This window comes from Crassostrea angulata, chromosome 4, assembly GCF_025612915.1.
Source record: "Crassostrea angulata isolate pt1a10 chromosome 4, ASM2561291v2, whole genome shotgun sequence".
NCBI classification, from domain to species: domain Eukaryota; kingdom Metazoa; phylum Mollusca; class Bivalvia; order Ostreida; family Ostreidae; genus Magallana; species Magallana angulata.
The window spans coordinates 38439623-38452149 of NC_069114.1; the positions used below are offsets into that span (position 1 = coordinate 38439623).

General features: G+C 35.0%; 1 protein-coding gene across 1 annotated transcript in view; it reads right to left on the minus strand.

The window, feature by feature from the left end:
* Nucleotides 1–349: 349 nt before the first annotated feature.
* LOC128180203 (fibrillin-3-like) overlaps nucleotides 350–12527 on the minus strand; it is a 29444-nt gene continuing 17266 nt past the window's right edge. The window contains exons 33-67 of the mRNA XM_052848122.1: nucleotides 12266–12379; nucleotides 12037–12150; nucleotides 11796–11909; nucleotides 11584–11697; nucleotides 10662–11468; nucleotides 10404–10517; nucleotides 10195–10308; nucleotides 9939–10052; nucleotides 9641–9754; nucleotides 8884–8997; nucleotides 8685–8795; nucleotides 8453–8566; nucleotides 8062–8172; nucleotides 7766–7876; nucleotides 7412–7522; nucleotides 7049–7159; nucleotides 6758–6868; nucleotides 6482–6592; nucleotides 6250–6360; nucleotides 6054–6164; nucleotides 5785–5895; nucleotides 5576–5686; nucleotides 5284–5400; nucleotides 5067–5177; nucleotides 4731–4847; nucleotides 4512–4624; nucleotides 4321–4391; nucleotides 3727–3902; nucleotides 3350–3465; nucleotides 3173–3240; nucleotides 2483–2718; nucleotides 2077–2189; nucleotides 1882–1952; nucleotides 1553–1764; nucleotides 350–1188 (exon numbers count right to left, since the gene is read on the minus strand). Of these exons, the coding sequence (XP_052704082.1) occupies nucleotides 971–1188; nucleotides 1553–1764; nucleotides 1882–1952; nucleotides 2077–2189; nucleotides 2483–2718; nucleotides 3173–3240; nucleotides 3350–3465; nucleotides 3727–3902; nucleotides 4321–4391; nucleotides 4512–4624; nucleotides 4731–4847; nucleotides 5067–5177; nucleotides 5284–5400; nucleotides 5576–5686; nucleotides 5785–5895; nucleotides 6054–6164; nucleotides 6250–6360; nucleotides 6482–6592; nucleotides 6758–6868; nucleotides 7049–7159; nucleotides 7412–7522; nucleotides 7766–7876; nucleotides 8062–8172; nucleotides 8453–8566; nucleotides 8685–8795; nucleotides 8884–8997; nucleotides 9641–9754; nucleotides 9939–10052; nucleotides 10195–10308; nucleotides 10404–10517; nucleotides 10662–11468; nucleotides 11584–11697; nucleotides 11796–11909; nucleotides 12037–12150; nucleotides 12266–12379 (4907 nt within the window). The 3' untranslated portion in view covers nucleotides 350–970. The remainder of the gene's footprint in view (nucleotides 1189–1552; nucleotides 1765–1881; nucleotides 1953–2076; nucleotides 2190–2482; nucleotides 2719–3172; nucleotides 3241–3349; nucleotides 3466–3726; nucleotides 3903–4320; nucleotides 4392–4511; nucleotides 4625–4730; nucleotides 4848–5066; nucleotides 5178–5283; nucleotides 5401–5575; nucleotides 5687–5784; nucleotides 5896–6053; nucleotides 6165–6249; nucleotides 6361–6481; nucleotides 6593–6757; nucleotides 6869–7048; nucleotides 7160–7411; nucleotides 7523–7765; nucleotides 7877–8061; nucleotides 8173–8452; nucleotides 8567–8684; nucleotides 8796–8883; nucleotides 8998–9640; nucleotides 9755–9938; nucleotides 10053–10194; nucleotides 10309–10403; nucleotides 10518–10661; nucleotides 11469–11583; nucleotides 11698–11795; nucleotides 11910–12036; nucleotides 12151–12265; nucleotides 12380–12527) is intronic.

The following is a 12527-nucleotide window of genomic DNA, read 5'->3' on the forward strand; positions in this document are numbered from 1 at the left end:
TTTTAATTTTCGATTTTCCTGAGTCGATGACCACATGTGAAGGGTAATCAGATTGCAGTTATTCATTGATATATATATATATATATATATATATATATATATATATATATATATATATATATATATATATATATATATATATATATACTTAAATAAATAAAACAGAATGCGACTATATATATATATATATATATATATATATATATATATATATATATATATATATATATATATATATATTTCAACAGCTTGTATACAAAATATTCGTCCAAAATGAAAAACAAATCATATGTTCATTTCTAACGTGAGCACTGAACGCCCCGTGATACATTATCTGGTCAATTTTATTTTTTAACTTCCGTCTTTTATTCACCAAGAATGTACCTGAATACAAACAAAAGCAATCTTAATGTTTAAAAATATTAAGTGTAACACATACTTTCAACATGCTACTGGGATTGCTCTTGGGCATAAGATTTTAACGGCTGGCAATTAAAAGACTGTGCAATGGTCATACTTTTCATACAAAGAGATGCCTTTAAAAAATTGCATGCTTTCCTTCTGAATCTTAAAATAACTCTCAGTTATGACACAGATCACTCCGCCAAAAATTCCATATTGAACTATCAGAAAACTCTACATCAACGCTTAGAATGAACAAGATCAACAGCGTTAAATGTATCTTGATTTATTTGTGTCCAATATGTAAAGTAATCTGACGTAAAACATGAGAATATTTGAGTCATAACAAAAATAGCACGAGTTTGTGCAATACATATATACAATTGTATATAAAGCCAATTTAAAAGCACACGACGGCACTTATAAGCAGACGTTAACAAAATAAAACCAATTATTATGACAAAAAACATGATGCGATGACGTCAACATGAAAATTGAATAAATACTAAAAAATGAGTCCATGAAAATGGATTTCTCAACCAAGAACACTTGTTCTAATGATTAACATTTAACATTTAATTGTGCCATCGTTGTTATCACATTGGTTTCTGTCCTGGAAAAATACAGTGTTTCCTGGACATTCAAACATGTAGGAAATTCCAAAAGAACATTTATAGAACTGATGACATTTTCCGGGAACGGGGATATATGCGTTGTCTGGTGCGTCTTTACAAGGGTCAGTCACGAGGGGCGCCGCGGTCAGCGGAGAACTGGGCGTGGTGGACTCTATTAAAATAACATCATCCCCAATTATGAACGTTTCTAAGTACAAATGTATGCTTCAATATTGTTTCAAATATATTTCTTCTTTTTCATGATTTCAAAATTTAGATATTGTTTTAACCAATTATTATTCGTATACCTTGATTTTAAATGAGGATATTATTTAAACCATTTATTACTCTTGTATCTTGATTTCAAAATTTAGATATTGTTTTAACCATTAATGTCCCCTAATTGCACAATTCATGGATTTATAAATATAGTAACATTTTCTAATGCCTCATGTACAACAAAAGATAATTAAAAGCGAAGCAAATGTCTCTACAAAAAATCTATCATTCTTTATAGTCTACAGCGCTCTACTTACCTGGTGGCAGAGAATATGTGACAGTGGCCTGGTTGATGGCCAGAGAATCATCAAACACAGCCAGCGGACCCACGATGATAGAGATTTCACCATTTACAATCGCTCTAGGAGCGTTTTCGATTAGAATTCCATAAATGAATTCTTGCAATGTGGGATCTTGAGCACCCTTGAATTGTAGGATGAAGTTGATCTTATCCTTTCCTCCCTCTTGGCTTAAAAAGAAAATAGTGCGATATTATGAAAGTATGAAAAATGAATAGAATTTGGTAAAAATTATAGGTATAGACATTAAAGATATGAAGTGACAAATTTAAAGTTGCAACACTCACACAAAAGCCATAACCTGGCAGAGTTCATAGATGTATTTAAATCTGTCTCTAGTAGAGTATAGGTCAGTTAACTGAAAAAACAAACAAACAGTAAAGTGGTATTGCAGATTGCATACAAATCACTTGGAGAGACAATTCAACAATTGTAACATGTCTTTATTAAATTTGATTTGAAAATGTAAAAATTGGACGTACATAACCACAGAATGGTACAGCTAGTGATTTGAACTCCTGGGATTCCGTGTTTGCCAGCTGACTAGTATATGTCAGATTCTTTAGTACAAAGGTTATATTGATTAGCGTCTTCACTGAAAGATAGCAAATCAGATTGAACTAAGGTTGGTGAAAACTTGTTTTCAGCCAAATGATTGATGATGTGTCGAGTGGAAATGTATTAATCCAATTTTAGCACAATTTTTGTGAAATTGCTAGATTTAAACAAATTGCAAAAGCCTGCGGTGAAATTGAACTTTTTTTTACTCAAATTATTAATTATGTGATGAGTGGAAAGTATTAATTGTTATATAAACAAATTTTGAGAAATCATTAGATTTTAACAAATTGCAAAATAATTGGTGTCTGTAAAGTTCAAATTACGCACGTGGACTTTCTGTGGTAGGTGGGGCGGATGTGGTGGTGAAATCTGTAAGGTTAATGGCGATTTTGTTGTATCCTCGGTGCAGGTAGAAGAAATTGGATCCAATGAACATCAGATCTAGGTTTTCCACCGTATAATGGGGAGCCCCTGCACTAATCACGCCTGTTGTCTGCTCGCGTGACACCGAGTCCGTGCCATTGAACACCATGATGAAGGTCAAAGTGTGAGGACGAACCGCACTGCAGAGATCAAAGGTAAACAGTCTTTATACCGCAAAGTTCAAAGGTTAGTATTCACACTACCGTTTCAAATCAGATTGATGAGAATAAATAGGAGGACATATTTAACAGACGGTTTGAAATTCAGCAAAATTAAAATGTCAAATGTTTCTTCTAGAAAAGAAATGCAGTTTTATCTGTATTTTAGAAAAATTACCACAAATATGCCTGTCGATTAAATAGATTATAGGTTGTTTACAGTATTTACACCACCGTTTCAAATTAGATTTATTATGATAAATAGGAGGCCATGTTTAACAGAATTCGATTTCGCCACTCAAAGACGGCTGAAAAGTCAGCAGAATGTTTAAAAAATGTCCGTTAATTCTTTTAGAAGAATTGTGGTTCATCTGTTAATGGTTAGAGACAAAAATACATTTTCATTTAAAATAAAAGAGATCTTGAGAAAACTTACCCAATATAATCGAAGAAACATCGATAGTATCGTGAGGTAAGGTTACTGTTCTTAAAGAACAAGTCAATCTAAGAAAAGAACAAAATGATATGGGTTTTCTTTTGAACGATAAAGAAATCTGAATAAATATTTCAAATATAATGTTGATTAAACACATTGATAAGCTTATATCCTTACATCATCACAGAATGAACTCTCAAAAGCTTTAAATTCTGTAGAATTCATATCAGAATATTGCGGTTTATACTGGAAGTCGTCATATATGTACATCGTCATATTGGTAAGCCAAGCATCTGTGAATAAAGAAAATGGACTATAAAGATTATAATTGGTATTAAGATGTATATAATTATTTATTATCATGAGTTCATACATTTACACCAGAAGTAAATTATATTTGAAATAATATCGTAAAAATGTCCATATATCCATTTCTTTTTTTCTTTTTTTATCTTTTTCATTTTTTTTTATATTGGACAGCTACATTGAAATGTTTATTTGTTATGTTTGCTACAATTTTTGTTTGATTTATGAATATTCAGAATGGGTATTACCATGTGATATTTTGCCAGAAACAATGAGGACGTCTCCAATCAAATGGACAATATAGTTCAGATAGCGGTATTCCTTTGTTGTCTCAAATATTGCCCCTCGTAGCTGTTTCTCAAATCCACTGATATAATCGTGTCCCCCGAAAGTTAGGACCACAGTTATGTTCAGAGGGTCTTGTCTGCAGTTAAAATGTTTTAAATCAAGTACATGCCATATATGAGTATGGTGTAAGGAGTCGAAAACTCCTCACAACTGTTAGAGAGGATTCTCTTACTATACTAAAGACACATTTTTTCCGACCCTGGTTTATTTTCGTCTGTATTTTTTCAAACCCTATATGGGCGAACTTATAAACGCGAATGGTTCAAAAAGTAATTCATCTTTGGTTCCTTTTGACAAAGTTAAAAACATGCAAAATCATTTTAAACTCTTGAACAAAAATAAAACAAGACGAATATTAATTTTAACACGCATGTTAATCGTAATATTAAATTTTCTTTAAAAGAGGTAAACAGTTAATTTTATTTACATGATAAAATTTCAATTTATTTTTCAAATATTGCTTGCAAGACTGCAAGTTTCTTCCCAATACTCACCCAAAAGCTGCCACATTACAATACAAGTACCCTGGGTAGTCAGCCGCTCGAACGGCAAAGATAACATCCATCTGTATAAAACAACAACAGAGAACACATTATGGCAGGCATTACTTTAAACCGTGACAATCAATAGGAACATTACAATATATAGCTTTTGATTATGTTTTATTATGTAAATAACTACTTACATCTCGACAAAATCGTCCAGCATAGCTTTTAAATATTATTGAAGAATTGTCAGCAAGATCATCAACCCAAGGGAAGTTGACGATGTCAAAAACAAGCGTTATATCCGTTATGTCTGAAATTGAGATATTGCAGGAAATTGAAATATAAAAGACAATTTATTTCATAAAACACATGTATATGTTTAACCAAAATATTAAACTGTTTCCAGATCTACTTACCAACAAGATCACATTTGGCGCCAGACAAGCCAATTGGACACTGACAATAAAATGAGCCGGGGGTATTCACACACGTACCGTTGTTGAAACACGATGTTTGGAGACACTCGTCAATATCTGTAAATAAAATTGATAAAATCGAAATACAACTACGTTTAATTTGTGAAACATAAAAAAAACTTAGAAAGTTATATTCGAAAGGACTATGTAAAGTAAATGTGGTTTGTGAATAGATTTAAGCACTTTACATGATTAGCATATTAATTAGGTTTTTTCATGAAGTTTACCATCGTTTTCCAATTTCATTCTTTCATTGTGATTGTTTAGAAAGTTTACCTTGACTGCAGTTTGTTCCTGTCCAACCAGCGTCACAGACACAAGTATAGGATCCCAGAGTGTTGGAGCAGTTACCATTTACACATGGAGATGCTAAGCACTCGTTTACATCTGTCAACAGCAAGTAACATGATAATAAACACAACACAAGAATTCCAGAATAAAGATTTGATTTGTTTAAGAACAATCTCATTAACATTATATGTTCCTATTTCACCTGTTTTGCAGGTTGTTCCCGTCCAGCCCACTGGGCAGGTACACAGGAAGGAGCCATCAACATTCAGACAAGTTCCTCCGTTGGCACATGGTGCTAATGTTATGCATTCATTTATATCTAGGAAAGGTAATAGATACTTATTACCAATCATACTTCAGAAATCAAAACACATTGTAAAATATCATTATGTTAATCATAAAAAAATACCAAAACAATTGATTTGCGATATGATTGGTACATGTATAAACCATACAATATAGAAAAAAATGATGGTTTCAGTATTTTGTCATACCTTGGCTGCAATTTGGACCGGTCCATCCTTCATCACAGGTACAGCTGTAGGAAGCCCCTGTGTCTGTACAGGTTCCATGAACACACGGGTTATTAGAACAGTGGTCTATGTCTGGAACATTTAAATAACCTTTGTCAATTTCATTCTGTGCCATTTTACGGATCTAATAAGGCTCAGTTCTGTGAGAAAAAAAACCGATTTAATTTTACCTATATCACACAAAGGTCCTTGCCATCCCTGGTTACACGTACACTGGAACGAACCTTCAGTGTTTGTACAGACGCCATTGTTACACGGTGACGTCAGACACTCGTCGATATCTACGAATATAAAAAATTAACAGTACTTTATATCATCAGATGATAGTAATGTAATTATGATTTTCTACAAGATTTGTACAAATCTTGATGAATAAAATCTGGAGGCAGTTTCTTTTCAGAATCTTAGACTATAATGTGAAAGAAAATGTATACGGTACCTGTTTCGCAATTGGTCCCTGTCCAGCCTACGTCACAAGTACATCTGTATGAACCCAGAGTGTCGCTACACTGTCCGTGGACACAGGGGGATTGCAAACATTCATTGATATCTGAAATATCACCATCGTGTAAGGTAAATACACATGGATTTTTTTAGGTATCATTTCACAAACAAATAAAAATTGCATTGCAAACCTTGGTCACATAATGTCCCAGTCCACCCTGGTTCACATGAACACTGGAAGGATCCCAAAGTGTTAGTACAAGTACCATGTACACAAGGGGTGCTCAAACATTCGTTAATATCTAGAACAAAATGAAAGCCGTTCAATTTTTCTATACTCTGTATGAAAAATGATTTAACGGTTATTTATAAGAATTCATTTTAAGACTTTCACAATTTCCGAAATTGTCGAGTGTCAATTACCTTGGTCACACTGCGGGCCCGTCCACCCCTGGTCACAGATACACTGGTAGGATCCGTCGGAATTCTGGCACGTGCCGTGGACGCACGGGGTTTGTGCACACTCATTAATATCTGTTGAATATTTGTAGAAAGAATGTATAATATTAAGATTTTAACGTATACCAAAACAACATATACATTTAAAAAAAACATACGTCACCTTAATATTGAAAAGTCACGGAATTCGTTATAGAAGTGTATCTTGCACAGATTACTTTGATTTCAATATATAATTACCTATGTCACACAATGCCCCTGTCCATCCAGCATCACAGATACATTGGAATGATCCCGCCAAGTTATTGCAGGAACCATGGACGCAGGGAGATTGAAGACATTCATTGATGTCTGTAAATAAAGAGCTTTGTTATTTATAACGGTAATATCGTCTATAAATGTAGAACAAAATGTAAAAAAAAATCTGAACAACTTTATTATAAATTTCAATGTAAATTGTGGGTTGAAATTTGGTCGATATGTTAACTGTTTTCTAGATGCAATGGTATTATACTCTGTATATACATGTACCAGTGTCGCATAATGTTCCTGTCCAACCAACATCGCAGCTACATTGAAACGACCCAGCCAAGTTACTGCACGAACCATGGACGCACGGAGATTGTAAACATTCGTTGATGTCTGAAATACCAAATGCAAACAAAAGCATTTAATGAAAGAAACATGTGGGTATTTTTTTTTTTTTTACAAAGAGCTAGTATTTCTCTTTTTTAAATATGTAATACATGTAAGTTACTGAACATGAACCTACTTATTTCATTTACCAATCAAGTATTTCTTTATTTCTTTACAGCATGAAATACATAAACAACTAAGAGAGAGTAAGTGTAATAAATACCGCATCTATTTCGTATAAATAATGAGTTTTAATACCAGTGTCACATAACGTTCCAGTCCATCCGGATTCACAGCTACATTTAAATGAACCAGCTAAATTACTGCATGCTCCTTGGACGCAGGGAGACTGTAGACATTCGTTGATGTCTGAAATATTAAAAAACTTGTTTCAACTTTTAAATAATGTGTATTAATGAAAAAATTGCATAAACCACAAGAATGTATCCCTTTTCAATCGGATAAAAGACACATAATTCTGTAACTCGGTATTATGGTAATTTTTTCTCTGTATAAGATTTACAGACAAAGGAAAGCAGATCCCCGGGAGATGTACATGTAGTTAACTATGCGGATAGATACTGATGTATCGAGATATTGTATAAAACCAACCAGTTTCACATAGTGTTCCAGTCCATCCGGATTCACAACTACATTTGAAAGACCCAGCCAAATTACTGCATGAACCATGGACACATGGGGATTGTAAGCATTCATTTATGTCTGAAATAAGATAACACTTTGATTGGTAGTTAAAAAGTCAGATGTAGAGTGAGCCAAATTATTTACTAACGCAAATGTAATGTAAACCATTAGTATGAGAATGTTTCCATACTGGGCGTTTTTCGCTTGAAATTTCGACTTAAAAATGTTAAAAGGTGCAAGGGAGACGCAACAATAAACAATACCTATGTCGCACAATGCCCCAGTCCACCCAGCATCACAATTACACTGGAACGACCCAGCAAAGTTACTGCACGAACCATGGACACACGGAGATTGTAGACATTCGTTGATGTCTGAAAATAGCAAATTGTTGGTCCAATTTATAACCATTTCCGGAATGTAATTTACCATTTTTGGTGAAACACTTTCTAACCAAAATGTAAATTTCGTCCTTTAGACACTTTTGAATTAGAATTGTTTTGTTTGTCCAATATTTTCAAAGCAGTTTTGCCAATCTTTTTCATTTTCAATTTATTAAAAAATCATTTTGTTCAATTTGATATGACATTGCTAAAGTTTGCTCTCTCTCTCTCTCTCTCTCTCTCTCTCTCTCTCTCTCTCTCTCTCTCTTACCTATAGTACAGTTCTGTCCTGTCCACCCCGCCAGACAAATACAGCTATGTGATCCGGAATTATCGACGCAGGTACCTCCGTTCTGACAAGGGTTACTCAAACACTCATCCACGTCTAAAAGAAAAAAATCAAACTACATGTGTTATAATTAGTTTCATTCATCTTTTTATATAATAAGCTTCATACAATACTTTTGAATTGTTTGTTTTTTTGCAGTGAATAATAGCTATACCTTGATCACAGTAGCGACCTGACCATCCCTTCTCACATATACACTGGAAATCCCCAGGTAAATTACTGCACAGCCCATGGACACAAGGTGAGGCGAAACATTCATCTATATCTGAAAAGCAAAATGTGATTTATAAAAGCTCTTGTTTGACAAATATCATAATTAATTACATTTTAAAAGAAACTCTGATATGACATACCTTCTGTGCAGTTTTTGCCTTTCCATCCTTGTGCACATGCGCACGAGTAGGATCCGGCCATATTCAAACACGTGCCTCCATTTTGACAAGGGGATGTCAAACATTCGTTGACGTCTACAGAATTAATGTCGTCATGATCATTTAATTTATTAAGTGAAAATTATGAGTTAATATTGGCATGCATTATGTACGAATGATTAAGTTCCATACTTATCAGTATTTGGAACATTAACCATTCATTGTACCGCTTCCATACAGGAACTACGCCATTGTTAAATATAAATTGTTAAATATACATCAACCTTCGCTACAAAACACCATCAATCCTTTCATTCATGAACCAAACTTCATCAATACTTCTTATACTTTATTCCTTGACCTCCATTTTAGATACAAGAGTATCGACGTATACAAGTAAATATAGGTACATGTACGGTTATATGATCTACTGACACTGTTTCATCTTTGACCACATTTAAGCTACAAGAGATACGTGCATAGAGTACATAAAGGTATGGCTATAGTTATATACTATGTACATCGACGGACATTAACCAATGTCCCACTTTCATACCTATAAAGCTACAACAGATTCATGCATACTGTGATACAAGTACATATATGCACGTGGTTATACATCTACTGACAGTGACCAATGTCACTTTTTGTTTATTTTACCAGCTGGTAAGCCATAACAGATTCATGCATACGAGTACATGAATATATGGTTTTTGTTATATGATCTACTGACACTAACCAATGTCACAGTTTGCACCAGACCATCCCTGGTGACACCGGCAGACAAACGAGCCATAGCCATTGGTACATGTGCCGTGTACACAGGATACCGGGTCTAGGCATTCGTTGACGTCTAATGAAAAATAAAGTGTGATCAATGACAATTCATATAATCGCCATTTTGTACCGTCATATACAAACCATGTATCACCACGCATCAAACATTGTCTATAACTATTTTAATTTTAATTGATACAGTAGGTGATTTAATTTTTATCTAATATCTTTTGTATCTCGTCTAATGGTAAATATCATACCTGTTTCGCATTTTTGACCAGTGAATCCGGTAGGGCATGCGCAGAAAAATGTTCCAGGGCGATCGAAACAAGTACCGCCATTCAAACACGTATCCGATAGACATATGAGGAATTCTGTTTTAAAAATTTGGTTTTATATGAATTAATTTATAAAGTAATCACGGTCATTATGATTTCTCATATTTCATATAGTGGTTAGCCTAAAAACAGTCAATTGCATTTGGTTTTTGGTAATTGGTAATGTTCTTTGTCATACCACTTTCACAATTGACCCCAGTCCATCCCAGGGCACAAGTACATATGTAAGACCCGTATGTATTCAAGCACGTTGCGCCATTCTTGCAAGGGTTTGTTCGACATTCATCGATATCTACAAAGAATCATCAAACAATGCATATTTATTTTGCATAACAAAATAATGCGGAAAATGTGGAATTTCTTTTACACTTATGAAATAAAACTTACCATTTGTGCAATTGACACCAGTCCAACCAGAGGCACAGCTGCACTGGTAGGAACCATTGCTGTTTATACACGTGCCACCATTTTTACAAGGGTCGCCACTGCACTCATCTTTGTCTGAAGCAAATTAATTTATTCTTATGAATACTCAATGTTTGTAATAACTCATACATCTGTAATAAGTAACTTATTTCATATTTACGACTCAGTTTAATCTACAACGCATTTTAGTCTGGAATTTTTGAATATATAATTAGTTACCTATCTGACAGTTTTGCCCAATCCACCCGGCAGGACAAATGCACATGTAGGAGCCCATAAGGTTGATACACGTGGATTGATGGAGACAAGGGTTGTTCTCGCACTCATTCTTGTCTTGCTCACAGTTATACCCGGTGAATCCACTGTCACATTGACATCTGTAGAAACCCTGCAAGTCAACGCACGTGGAGTTATGCTGGCAGGGACTCTGTAGACACTCGTTAATGTTCTGACTACAATCATATCCGGTCCACCCTCTTTCACACGTGCAGAAAAAGGAACCCTGAGTATTTGTGCAAGTACCAGCATTCAGACAAGGCGACTGGGTCAGGCACTCGTTAACATCCTGTTCACAGTTCTTGCCCGTCCATCCGGCTTGGCATTGGCATTGGTACGACCCTGGTAGGTTTGTACAAGTTCCGCCATGTATGCAAGGAAGGGCCTGGCATTCGTTTACGTCAATCTGGCATGTTTCTCCAGCCCAACCAATAGGACACGAACACGTAAAGGAGCCCTCAGTGTTCAAACAAGTGGCTCCATTTTTGCATTGGTCCGGGGTATCGCATTCATTAACGTCGGATTCACAGTGTATACCGACCCAGCCCGGTCGGCAGATACATGAGTAGGATCCATTGGCATTGGTGCATGCTGACCCGTGTAGACAGGGGCTGTTGGAACACTCGTTAACATCGATCTCACAATTGTCCCCCGTCCACTGGGAGGGGCACTGACATTGGTAGGAGCCGGCAGTGTTGATGCAGACGCCTCCATTCTGACAAATATTGTTGACCAGGCACTCATTTATGTCTGAAGAAAGAAATGACACAATAAGAGTTACCTATTAGAGTTACAAATTACGATAAGTTTTTAATTTGTGTTTATCCTCTGCAACAGTTTAATTCATATCTCGAGGTGTTCTAACCATTTTCACAATGAACACCATTCCATCCTGCATTGCAAGTACAAAAGTAGGTTCCCAGAGCATTCTGACAAAGACCGCCATTTTGACATGGCGAATTCAAACATTCGTCCACATCTGGAAAATCAAATATATATTAAAATAACAATTTTTATTTTTGTTGAAGAACCATTAAAGAAAAGTAAAAAAGTAAAGTCATGTTGATAACTAGTTACCTTGTTGACATGTTTGTCCCGTCCAGCCCGGAGCACACTGACAGACAAACGAACCAGGCAGGTTCTGGCAAGTGCCGCCATTGGAACAAGGTGAGGCCAAACACTCGTTCACATCTTGAAAACAAATTTAATATCATCATTTACAAATCTCATTCAAAAATTTAAAAATAAGCAATATCATATTTTGGGGAAACTCGTTAATATAGGTTTATACATTAGAAGTTGCAATGAAGTGTTTTACCGATTTCACAATCTCGTCCTTGCCATCCATTTGGACAAATACAAACATATGATCCATCACTGTTGTAGCAATTGGCGTTATTTTGACACCTTCCTTCAGCACATTCGTCCCTATCTGCGTGCATTAAAAAAAGTCGCTAATAAAAGGAACAACCATTCAATTTTAAAGAAAATATGATTAACTTCAAAGAAGATGATCCTACAAATGTTAGAATATATAGAGGCTGTACCTGTTTCACAGTGGAGTCCGGTCCAGCCTGCCGTACACTGACAAGAGTAGGACCCATTGATGTTGGCACAGGAGCCTCCATTCTTACACACAAATTGTTCACATTCATTCACATCTACAAATAATGCATAATCTTATCAAATATAGTATGTGATTTAATGAAATAATGTAAATTATGATAGTAACGACGAATAACTGGTTGTATATTTTTATAAATATTTAAAAGGAACGTAACACATGATTTTGTCAGAGTGTGTTTGCCA